Source organism: Talpa occidentalis, unplaced genomic scaffold, assembly GCF_014898055.3.
Source record: "Talpa occidentalis isolate TD23 unplaced genomic scaffold, MPIMG_talOcc4v2.1 talOcc4.4, whole genome shotgun sequence".
NCBI classification, from domain to species: domain Eukaryota; kingdom Metazoa; phylum Chordata; class Mammalia; order Eulipotyphla; family Talpidae; genus Talpa; species Talpa occidentalis.
The window spans coordinates 106,758,324-106,771,422 of NW_023604295.1; the positions used below are offsets into that span (position 1 = coordinate 106,758,324).

Genomic DNA, 13,099 nt, shown 5'->3' on the forward strand with positions numbered 1-13,099 from the left:
CACGTATCCGAAGAGATGTGAACTTACACCTTGAGCACAACTTGAACCATAAACAGTATTATAAACCAATGTTAACTCAATAAAAAAATTAAAAAACCCTCTTTGAAGCTATTTATCACAGCATTTCTCAAACTTTTTTGAATTCAGAGTCAATCTGTTATAGGACAGGGAGGGGGGCAGCCCAAATCCCGCAAAACTCCCTATTCTAAATGGGTGCTGCCATCCGCCGCATCAACACAAAACATATGAGACTTTAATGGGAAGGAACTTTAATAAAAATAGGAAACAATACAGGTAAGGAAAAGAGTCTAGTTTCTAAATGAAGCACCCAAAGTTACCCGTCCCCTCGTGGGTAAAACTCCATCCAAATGGGATTGGCCCAGAGCAAGGCCCCAAAGCCTGCCACAAGTCTAAAGCATCTTCCAGTGGGGACCCACAGAAAAGGGTCAGAAACAACCAGACAAGCCCGGAAGGAAAAGAGCAAAATCAACATCAAGATAAAAGCTGCCATTGTCACCTCCCCATGGGTCTCACCCACATCTGTGTCACCCCGTCCACGACCAAAAGACAAGCGCAGTTTCTTCACGTGTCTCTAGGCTCCATGCACCTCCTCCAGGTCTCCTGGCTCCATCCTGCTTCCTTCCTCAGTCCCTTCTGCAGCTTCTCCTCTCCCTGCTCAGCTCCACCCTCTCTTGGGTGGGGCAGGGAACCTCCCCCTTTCCTGGGGACCACCCTGTTACACTTCTAAATGGCAACATGTATTAGTATGTCAGGAGACATCAATGTTTTATGGTGCAATTTGGGCAACATTAAGTTAGTGTGTTTAGGATAAAATTCATTTCATTCAGAAATATTTCTAGTACACAAAGATGGAGAAGATTTTTCTTACTTGAACTTAACTATTGAAATAGGGCTTCGGTTAACAGGTAGATTTTTTCATGCTATCAAACCAGATGGATTCAAAAGCTCATCTGCTTTATAAAACCCCTTCCAGTGTTCCACGTCCTCTCCCGACTCAGTGCAACAGCTGCAGCTTCTACCAGATGCAGCCTTCCTCATCCCTGATACCCCTGGGGGACTCAAGCACATGGGGGCAATGGAAAGCCCAGGTCCCTGAATACAGCATCTTAGCAGCCACTGTGTAGGGGACACTGTGTATTCAAAGCAAACCTGGAATCTACTTCACATAGCTTACAAGTAAGCAGAGGAAGTGGCCTCGGGAGGGAATAACATATGTGATAAATAATGCATTTCTAATTTCACCACTCACACCTGCTTCTCTGTGACCTGCTCAGCAAGTTAAAAGAACTCTGAGTTTCTTGGTACAAGAAAACTCCATGCACAATGATGATCTGCTCCTGTGCTCTCTGCCTCAGGAGAGATGCAGCAGTATCTTGCTTTACTTGAACACAGCTCCGAGGACAAGGGTATCTTTGTGGAGCACAACCTCTGGATTTGCTACTCTAGAGAATTCTGACTACCACATGGCTACAGCTTTCCAGCAGTAGAAGTGCATTTGAATTCAGGGCATGCCATGGTTCCATCTACCTGCTCAGGCATCTTATAAAGAGATGCTCCTGGTCTGAGGGGTGCCTTCTTCCCTGTGCACCCAAGGTCCCGGAGCCTCAGGGCACTTATTTGCTTAGTCCTTGCCCAGAGGCTGTTGTTTTCTGCAGAAAGCAGCCACACTCATCTCCCTTATCTTCTCAATTACTCTTTTAAAAATGAAGAGGGATTAGAGTCTCTGATCTGTCCCTGCAGGGCCAGCTCTTTCCCTCTGCAATATAGATCTCTGGAGCAATACAGATGGCCCCCATTTAGGATGGTTCAAGCCAAGATGGCTCTATTTAGGATTGCTTAACTTTATGAACTCTTGGTACCATCTTGTCTACTAATTCTATATGGAGGCGGGGAGCCAGAGTTCCCAGGAACAACTTACTAAGGGTCTATCAGGATGTGACCCCATCCTAAACTGAGGAAGATCTGTACTTATAAGTTGTTGGCAAAGACTTCTGCTAGGAGTCCTTAAAAGATCAGGGAGGTAACTTCCACACCTATTCCTAAGTTTTAATTGAGGAGTATAGCAGATCACTGAAAAAAGGAACTGATTTAAGAGACAGAGACAATATTGAAGAGTTGAACCCCCAGCCAGAAAACAGGCGGGGTTTGAAATACAAACTTTTCAGTTCCCCTCTTCAGTCCCCAAACAGCACTGCCACCCTTCACCTCCCATAGCTCAAAAGAGACGTAAGAACGAAAACACTAAATTAATGATTCCTTAACTGATAAAACTGAAACAAAAAAGACCAAATAACTAAACTCTGAAAATATAACTGGTTAACCACTTCTTTATATTTTTATTGAACTTTTTAAAAATTACTTCTTTTTAAAGTTTATGCCCAGTATGACACTTAAATGGGAAAACACAATTACAATTCACAAACTGTGGCAAAAATAACACACACCCCATCAGGAATTACACCAAACCCTTCCTTTTTATTCATTCAAAAGAGTCCAATACACAAGTGTCAAATATGAGGACTGTCAATTTTTTTTTTTTCTCAAGGGGGAAAACATTTATTCTGGCAGCACTTTTACAATTCCAGGAAGTGGTTTTGATACCACAAGTTGCAGGAATAGAAACCATAACAAACTTGGAGGGCATTTATTTGCAAGGCCAGGGACTCGTTGGTTGGAAAAGACTCTTCTTGTGCTTAGTGAGATGCCTGTCAGTCTGTGTGGCTGAGTCTTTCCAGGTGTGGAAAGAGAAAGCGGAATTTCCTGCCTAGTAGGCCAAAGTTGTTCCAGAGCAGAGTGTTTTCTGTGTTCAACCCTTCCCCCACCCTAAAGCAAGTTCTCAAGCTTTTCTGGAGCTTCTTTTGGTCACATGACTCTGTCATGATGACCTTTTTGTTAAAACACATGTGACACCACAATTTCTTCTTACACTGCTTCTCTAGGGTTCAGATAACAGCACGAAACATCACTTGTCAAAATATAGCAGATATTAAGAACATGGGCATTTGTATTCATAATAATGGCAAACATTTGGCAGGGTATGTCACCCGAAGGAGCATATTTAGTTATTGTTTATCATTTAATATGGTGCCCTAGGGAGTTAGCCCAAAGTCACACACTGATGAGTCTTTTCAAAAGTCTGGTCCGAAGTCCATTCATTTGAGAGCTGAGGAACTGTTACATGCCAATTAAAAAAACTTTTATGCCCAACAATTCAATAGTCCATAAAGTAATTACACGTTACCATTCAGATCACACTCACACACACACACACATGCATGTGCACACACACACTCACACGAGAACTGTGACAACAGGACTAACCAGGTTCATATGTGACTGTATTCAAGGAAAATGAAATCTCCAACTTGAGGTGTCATATTCAAGTATTAAAAACTGCAAAAATCATCTGATCCCATTCAAGATTTTAGGATCTTAAGAAATGGAAGTTCTGGAGTTAGTGAAGTTAACTCCTGGGGCACAGAATATTTTACAAAAATCGATTTGTGATTTTTCACAATGCAGTCACTTGCTTGCTATTTCTCTTGAAAATATGTCGAGACTTCATATATTGTGGCATTCTAAGAGTCAATACTTTATAAAAGAAAAGAATAATACCAGCTGACTCACTTGTCTTACACTGGTGAGAAACAATTTTACACATTTTCAATTGACATGCATGGAGGTGGCAGATGTAAACAGAGACCTTTACATTCTTCAGAGAATGTGTTACTATTGCAGCAGATGCTGTTTGGCCCCAATTAGGAGTATAGTAGAATGTGATTCATTTGGTTTGATTTTTTCAAGTTTTACTTCATGGAGATTCTAAAGCAAAGGTCTGACTAGTGCCTGGCAGCAGAATATCTAATCAATGGCTCCGTATTTATAAATAATCAATGTGGGATTTTGCTCTCCAATTAGGCAGCTCACTATCTTAAGGTCTGACAGATGTGGAGGGCTTTGGAAATGCTCTGCTAAACTTCACAGACTGTTCTGGGGGGGGAAAGTACTTATTAGCAGAACTCTCTGCATGCTTCAGAACTGATTCCTGATGATCTTAAGCTACGCAAGGATTCAGGCTTTCCATGGATATCTTGGCCCCCCGTGTCCTCCCACCTGAAGAATCCTAACACCACCAGCATATAAACCAGTGACGAATCTAGTTAACACGAGGTCTGCAGTGAGGAACACTGTCCCTGGCACTAGCAACATTGGGAAAAGACAGGGAATGATTCCCCACACCCCTGCCCAGAAGTTTGTAGGCAGGGACCTTCATTTAGAAGGGGAGCAGGGCACTGAAAATATTTGAAGACTCTGCTGATCGCTGGTAACTTCTGTGAACCAACACTTAATCCACTTAATCCCTGGGTGGCTAAAGAGATCTTTCGTTTTTTTTCCAATTTGAGAAGGATTAAAGAATAAAGAATAAAGAAATAAGACCAAAAGGTCTTATGCTAAAATAAGAAACCAGCCCCATCTTGGCACAGTTCTCATGCAGAATATTGCACCCAGTGTTAACTAATGCTAGAAGCTTCAAACGGTATAAATTTAAATGTATTTGCATATTATAAAAATAAAGATAAACATATACATATTTTACACGAGTTACGGAACAGCTATGAATGGTCAGTCGCTCCCTCTTTCACATTTAACAGAACCGAAAGCCGAGTGCTCTAAATACTGCCACCTGGACTGGACTATGGCTTATATGTGCACAGAAAACAAAATCCCTGAGAAGCCATTCGACTTTTTTTTTTCTTTTCTTCAAGTAGCGCTCTCCTTGGAGGATCACAGTTCTGAGGTTCAGGTTGTAAAACATTGCTCCATATGCTCTCCCCTTCTCTCCCCGCCCCTCCCACCTCATCCACAGGCCAGGTCTGTGCCCTCCTCCTACAGCACCCTGACCACAGTTTTACTCAAGTTCACCCACCACGCTGGGGCGTGAGGAGGTGTGCCAGGTTCGAAAGGTGGTCCAGGTGAGTTCTGATGCTCCTTTCTCATGGAAATTCCACAGCCATAAGTCACTGGTTTCTGTGCTTTTCACCAACGTTCTTCCTATACAGGTAAATGAGAAAAAAGTAGAGATGACAGAAGGCAACAGAAGGGTATTCTTAGTTATAAGAAAAGGAAGAATATAAATCTATTTATTTGCATAATTTTCCTTTCTACTCCTAGGATTCCTTATAAAAATGCAAATGTCCATTACAGAGTTTGACTAGAAAACGAGTCACACATTTTTGTGATGCTAAATTCAGACAGAGAGAGGGAACTACACTAATTTTAACCACTCCATTGTAATATCACAGTTTAACAAGATTTTAATTATGAACCCCAAACTCCAAACTCAGAACTGTTTTGTTTCCTTTCAAGAAACACACACAGACAATACTAAATAGCCCTGCGGGAGTACAAATATGTGCTAAAAAGTGAGAATGAGTGTCCATTGAGGCTAAAAAACATGATTTTATTTAAAGCGCTAGAAGCAAGGCTGCCAAACTAAAGTCTGAAGCTGGATGAATATACAATGAGGAGACCGCTGTGTCTTCAGCTAATTATACAAAGTGGCATTTAATTCAGAGAAAAGGGTAGAGAAAAACATGTCAAATGTCCCCATTCCTTATTTCAGTTGTCCTATCATGACATGTGATGTGATTTTTTTAAAGTGTTTTAGCATTAGCTATTAAAGAAAAGGATCTGCTTCTCCACCCTCCATCCCAAATCAATGTTGCTTGACCTTATGGAAGCTGGTAACTTTAGAATCCACCAAAGATATTTTTCACATACAAGAATGGGGTGAGCATGATGTCAATAATGTCACTGAAAATATGCACTTCCGCCTACGGACCACACAGGTACCACCCGCCAGGAATCACGCAGTTCACGTAGGTGTATCGCCTGACTGATCCTTAACTCACAGCGACTTACTGAGTAAGCTCTGTCTTGCTACACATTTTACCAAGGAAACTAAGTTTCCAAGAAATTAAATAACTTCCCTGAGGGTACGCACCAGTGAGCTGTAGAGCCAGCCCTGAACTAGGGTTATTAGACTCCAAAGCATGCTCAACTGCTAAAATCGAGGTTGGAATAGCTGGGGCCCAAGAGACAGCTTCATGTTCTGCAGCACTCAGCCGTAAGGACATTTTGAAGGTCTGTTGATACAGTAAACTTCTCAGTAGAGAAAGCTTTGAAAATTGCCTTGAATTCAAGTAATAATAAAGCTAACTGCAATGAGGATGGCGGAGTGAAAAGGCGGCCTCAACCCAGCGGCTAACTCTAGGATGGGAAGTGTGGGTTGAGGTGAGAGTGGTGCGCCAGGCCAATGCTTCTCAGACTCTATCAAGCCTTCAGACAGACATATAGACAGCCATGCTGGGCTTTCAGCTCCCCTGAGTCACATGCAAGACTGAGAATCAAAAGAATACCCACTCAAGGGCACCCGGAGGGCAGGCTTCACTGCTGAAAGGAAGAAGAGGAAAACTCAGTTAAGTACTTTCTACATCGATTCTACCTTTCAGTTTGGGCTCTCAGGGGAAGAAAAGAGCCATCAAATCACCAAAGCTCCCCACCTCTACTGCTTCTCCATCTTTCCACAAGCTTGTCTTCTCCATCAAGATCATGCTCAAAGGCAACTTTCTGGGACTCTTCCAGATTCTCCCAGGTAGAGTTCTTTCTTCTCTGTGCCGAAAGGACTTTGTTGAGATACCTTTCCCAGCAGGTATCATATTTCAATTGGGATTAGACCCTCACAAACTTGTCTGTTTATGGCTTTGACTCCCAGTCTCCCCAAGAAGGCTATTTGATTCTTAAGGACAAGTCTGTCCTCCTTATTTCTGCAGCTTTCCACACCTGGCACAATGCCCAGCTGAGGGCAAATACTTGTCAATATTCATCTGCTGAATGAACGAGGAATAAGATGTGAGAAAAAAGTCACAGGTCAAAAATATCCAAGCTATGATGTGAGGATGACTCCAATGGTGTGTGTATGTGCGTGTGCATGTGTGTATGTGTGTGTGTGTGTGTGTGTGTAAGAAGTGTCAAGGAGCAATGAAGGAAAAGAGTGACTTCAGTCAGGAGGGCTTCTCAGAGGTGACATATGACTTGGCCTTAGGGACAATGTGTCTTCCTCGTCCAGGAGGGGAGGGGTGTCACCCATGTCAGAGCAGGGTGTCTGGAAAATGACTGTGATTGCCCAAGACTTTGAACTTGATCTTGTAATGACCAGGAAGTCATTCACGGGTTTTAACTAGGGAGAGGAGTGATGGGGTCTAACCTGGAAAGATAACATTGTTTTGAAGGATAAAAAAGAATAGAAACTAAGACTTGAGACTCAATCACAGAAATCTTGTCATAGATGGATATAGTGGAAGGGACAGTCTGAAGTGAGTTCACTTATGTCAAGACACTGGTAAGGTGATGGATGTCAGTGGCAGACTGCATATGGGGGAGAAAGGAAGGACTCAAATGGGAGAGACTCCTAGTGTGGCAAATGGGTAGAAAGCCACACCATCACCTGACACAGGAACCAAGACTGAGGAAGAGCTGGCATGAGGGAGTGGAGGAAACTCAGTAATTCACACAGGGCACCCAAGGGAGTTGATGGGTAACAGAGACCCAAATCACCGCAGGTTATCAAACCTGCTTTTCATAAGATGCAGCAAAATTATTCAAGGTGTTTAGAAGCTTAGGCTGAAAACAAAGCCATACCACGTTGTAGAACCAGGTCTTAGATTTTCTAACTTTGATGCTTTGATTTCTAGGGCTTTGCTTCCCTGAAGGAACTGCCCCCTCTCAGTGTTAGCCAGTTCTGAGAGACAGTAAATAGCTGAAACGTGAGTGTGCTTCTCAAATGCAGCCCAGCTAACGAAGAGCCCACACCCAACCACCTGTATTGGCTTCTCACACTCCAGACCACTATCCACCTACACTACTCACCCCAAGGTTCTAGCAGCAGTCACCTCTGAGCTGCTGACATTTTTCAATCTGGTCAGTCCCAAATCTGCTCAGCCTGCCTGGCCTATACCTCCCCACAGAAACTACAGTCAAGGCCTTCCTGCCTCCTGGTGATTCCTTATGTGCCTTCACTGCCCTGCCTCATGCTTTCTGATGCCCATCCCTCCGCTTCCACCCAGCATGGCATGCCTTCTCCACATAATCTCCTTCCAACAGCAGTGGTTTCCTGACCTCACCTCAATGTCCCAATCATGTACCACGTTTCAAAACAAATATGCAAGTGAGAGTTTCGTAAAACAGCACCCAACTTGTGGATGTGGGGCCCCACCGGGCCACTCCGTCACTGTGTCACTGTGGGAACATGGCTAGGTCTGGGGCTGAGCACTCCCTGCCCTAGGTGACTTGCGGGATTGCTAGGAGAATCAAGCGAGTCAGGGAGTTTCGCTCTGAGGAGTTGATCCAACACAGAAAGCATCTGTGACAACAATATGAAAGAAAGGACACCACTCACGTCCCATTTCTCTTTTGAAGAGGGGTAGGACAATGAGTTCTGCAGGTGGCCTGAGAAGCAGATCTTCGTGTGGTTGTCTTGACCTCTTCAAGTAGGTGGATGGGAAGGTGAGCGGACATTCTCCCCCATCTGTCCTGCACACGTTTACCTTGAGCAGTACCTCAATTCATAAGCTTCCCATTACATAAGTCAGGGGGTGGATTTTACACAAGTATCTGTATTTGCATTTTGAAATTTTGGTTTTTATTATTACCTTTATACACCATCCACCCTGGAAACCACTAAGATTTCCAGTGGCAATAACAGTGACTGAATGTTTCTAGCGATGTGTACTCTGAGAAGTAAAGCTAAATGCTGTCCCTGCAACTGTCTCTCTAAATGCCCCATGAGATGGGCGTTTCTGTTATCTGCAAATGACAGATGTCTACAGTCCCAGCACTAGCATATCCTCAAGATTTCACTCAGGAAGTGTAACTCACAGCCCTTCAAACTGCTTTTAGAAAATAAATACAAACGCTACTTTTAAAAAGCCACTAGCTGTGTTAATTGACTTGAACTTTTCCTGATGTTGTATTTTTGGACAATATGAAATTTTTGATACCTTTTTTCCAATAAAAATCTAAGATTACTAATATATGTAATATTATTGTAAATTAGGCAAAAGAATCCAGCAGTTTCCTTATTCTTAATTTCCAAATGTGTCTTGATTCTGGATAAAACAAGGATTTATAATCTTAAAATGTCCTGTGCTATAGAATTGCTTCATCCCCAACCCCACCCACCCTCCTTTTGTCCCTAAACTCTCCAAGTTTTTAGGAGGGTCTTAACTATTTAAGAAACCCTCTCTGCTTCCCAGAGACTTACCCTTAAAAATTGGTGCTCCTAAAGTCACAGATTGGACACAGTAAAAATGATGGCATAAGGGAAAGAAGCACTATCTTTTCCACTTAATTTTCCAAGAAAGTATGAAGATACCTAAGCAGAGAGGGAACAAATTCCAGTATCAATGTGGCTGGTGGGAGACTAATAATCAAAGAAACGCTATTCCTCCTAGCCTGTAAAAGCAAGACAAGGAGAGGCTTCACTCCCAACAAAGAACAAAGCAAATCAATGCAAATCAATAGGATACACCCTACAGGCAAGCACCACAAAGTAGCTTCTATTCTCTCTGAAATTCCGAACCATCCCCACCCTCCGTATTTTAAAATTCTGTGGTCAATGAAAAATTATCCATTGTGATAAAGCAAAATTCACCTTGCTACTTTGTTTTTCCTTTTTAAAGAATTTTATCAAGTCCATACTAACTAATCTGAGAGCAGTTAAATGTACTTTGCCTATTTATTTAGTGCAATAAAGATCACGGAGTCTTCGCCTGATTTTTATAAAAGACTAGTCCAATTGGTCTTAAATATCTTTATGTCATAATACAAATGCCCACATTCCTATGTTTAAGTATGTTTATGAACAGCATTCTTGTTCTTATGAACAGAATTCTCCTGGAATTCTGGAATCTTGCTTGAACAGGCATTCTACAGAATACAGGCAATAATCCAAGTTTAAAAGGTATTTTGGAAACACAGCATCTCCATTTTGTCTCTAAGTAGTAGTAGTACTTTCTGGAGATGGAGAAAGCTTACCCCAACCATTTTCAAACCACATCTTCTAATGCTATAACACATGACCTGCCGAAATGAAAATTCACTTCCTCGCTCAGTCATACCACATAGGATGGGGTGCAGACAGACAAGGTACCAGCACAAGGGAAACAGCAACTGTCAGGAAATAAAAAACAGTATATTCCCATTTCCTGCATGCTCAAGGATCAGTCCATTCAAAAACCACATGGATGCAAGGAGGTTGCTTCTAGTATCCCTCAAGGTCAAACACTTTCTTTCATATGTTAACCTGTCAAGTTCAGTCTTTGCACTCTTTAAGTGAAAGTCAGGAGATGGACTAGGTACCTGGCAGTCTAGGAGAGCATATACTCTAATCGGAGAAGAGGCTAGGTTAAAGCTCTTTGGAAATGAAAACACGAAACATTCTACAGGGTATCTAACATGAAATTGCCAACTGCCCAAAGAAATGAAACTTGCCATTTGTCCAAAGAAGCTCACCCTTCCCTTCTGAGTTAGAATGTTACAGGTCTCAATCTGCAGAGCAAGAGACTGGAGATGAGAATTCACAAATACTTTTTAAATAAATGTTTTAAATGACCATCCCTATCATCTCCTTTTCCCACTGAAAAGTAAATGTTTTCCTCTTATGATTCCCAATGTCCAAGGCTCAATCTTCCTTGAATATTTAGGGGTCAGCTAGGCTGCCATTAAGTTCTGAATGGTAAATATGGGAGGTGAGGAATGTGTTCATTTTCAAGATAGTGGGAATCCTTCTATGATCTATATCAAATTGCCATGTATACATTAAATATCTCACTTTTTTGGGATTAATTATATCTCAATAAAGCTTAAAAAAGCAAAAGATGGCAGGGCTAATGGGGGAAAACAATAGGGGAGCACAGAGAATGTTGAGGGTAATGAAATACATTGCATATTGTATATGATACCATAAAGAGGGAGACATAACACATACATGTGTTCAAGCCCATAGACCACAATGCACCAGGAGAAAACCCTAAAGTAAACTATGGACTCTGGGTGATAAGGCTGTCTCAACAGAGATTCATCAACTATAGCAAAAGTGTATTCTGGGGGAGATGTTGATAGTGGAGGAAGTGGTGGGCGTGCAGAGAAGATGGCACATGGGAAATCATTATACTTTCTACTTGATTTTGTTGTGAACCTCAAGAAAGAAATTCTGAGTTTTAAAAATTGAAACTATACTTAAAAAAATATTATGAAGGAAGCTGATCTCCCACTGAGTAGCTAAATTTCCCCTTTATTGTCCAGTAAATAGGAGGTTGAGAGTGGTAGTGGTGGGATAGGGGGTGGTAGGTATAAGTTAATTCATTACCTTTAGACTGAACTGGGCCAGAGATAATGTGCATTTATAAGAATTTATAAAGATTTCTTTGAAACTCAAAATACATTTAATATCAACACTCCAAGCAGCAAGATCATTCTTGAAAGTGATATTAAAAACAGTTCTTGACTACATAGAATTAGGTATCATATTTAGAGACAAGTGACTGCAAATGGGCATAGTGTTTCTTTTTGGATTGATGACAGTGTTCTAATACTAGATTTTGCTGATGGTTGTACAACTCTAAATATATTAATAATCCACAAATGGATGAGGTTTAGGGTATGAAAGTATACTTCAATAATGCTTTTAAAAATGTATCAGACAAAATTTGTACCCTTTAGGTCAAATTTTTTCAAAATTGCTTTTAGTTGAATTTTCATCACATCTCCATTGCAAAAATTTTTGAAAATCATCCCCGTATAGCCAAAGTATGGAAATGACTCACATTTCTATCTGATAATCAGCAAAGAGGAAAAGAAGCCACTTAGCTGGTATGTCTCTTCTTGAGGGTATAGTGCAGGAGGGTACGCTTCTCACTCACAGCAATTACCCTCTTCCCAATGAAAGCTGCTAGAAACCCCTACCACCAACCGCAGAGATAAGTTATGGGGGAAAATTACTACCTACCTTTGTTCTTTGTCTCTCTCCAAAGGGGAACAAAACATGTGCAATTTTTTTAAAATGAGAAACATAAAAGCTTAGGATTCATAAGATAGAGCCAATCAAATCACAATCATCAAATGGTTTTCCTTTGTAAAGTGTATGGCAGCACCATCACTTTATAGAGAATCAAAGGCAGGCAGTAAAAAGATGGGTATCTATAAAGAGAGGAGTAAACTGGCCAAAGAAGTGCTTAGAATCCTTTTTTGAAAACCACCAGATCTGGATCAATGCCCTAAAAGTAGTGTGAATATTCTGGCCTGCCTGAGATGTTTCTGGTTGATGCCTGTAGTCCTGGCATAATTATTATGAGTCCTGTCCCCTCAATCCTTTCCTGACTTGAACAACAAATTACATGCTCCACTACAAAGGTAAATTGGGGGTGGAATAATTGTGCTGATCATACATCATGAATCAGTTTTGCCATGGTGCTACTAATAGGTTTATAACTCCAGAAAGGCCCTATAACCAAAGATAAGGCCAGCTGGTCAGGGAGCCCCCCCTTACACTCACGAATGCATCTGAGAGCAGAAAGTCAAACACATGCACATTAAAATCACCTGGCAACCTTTCTGTTTTTGTGAAGACTCATGATCCCTCCCGCCCTGGAAATTCTGTACACGTGCCTGCTTGAGAAAGTCCAATCTTGACCACCCACTTGTGTTTTAGAGGATGACAGAAGTAACAGACTATCCTGCAGTAATGTGTTTGAGTTAACTGGCTGGAGTTGCAAAACCAAGGCAACAGACCCAGTCTCCCAATTTCTACTGCTGGGACCCTAAGTTTGAGACCTCAGGCGCAGATTCAAGCTGTGTTGATATACTGGCCACCTCCTGTGATGCTTTCTTATCAGTCTCCAAAGCTCCCACTTCCTTGTTTTGACATGCACTTGTAAATCAGACCTTCCACTGGGCCAGGCATAGCCCGCCTGTTTGTTTTCATGGGTATGGGCTGTGCAAGCTCATGTGTCTGTGCATA

General features: G+C 41.7%; 1 protein-coding gene across 4 annotated transcripts in view; it reads right to left on the reverse strand.

Annotated features, from left to right (window-relative positions):
- Window positions 1-4,776: 4,776 nt before the first annotated feature.
- Window positions 4,777-13,099, reverse strand: part of MFHAS1 (multifunctional ROCO family signaling regulator 1) — a 79,152-nt gene continuing 70,829 nt past the window's right edge. For 2 of the 4 annotated variants that reach the window (XR_005128117.1, XR_008553965.1), the window contains 2 exons: window positions 9,344-9,454; window positions 5,036-5,073 (listed from right to left, as the gene is read on the reverse strand). Coding sequence is in view for 2 of the 4 variants with exons in the window: in XM_037525993.1 (XP_037381890.1) it covers window positions 5,040-5,073 (34 nt within the window). In the remaining 2 variants the exon portion in view is untranslated. Of the gene's footprint in view, window positions 5,074-9,343; window positions 9,455-13,099 lie in introns of all 4 variants that reach the window. The other 2 variants (XM_037525993.1, XM_054700833.1) reach the window with 1 other exon arrangement.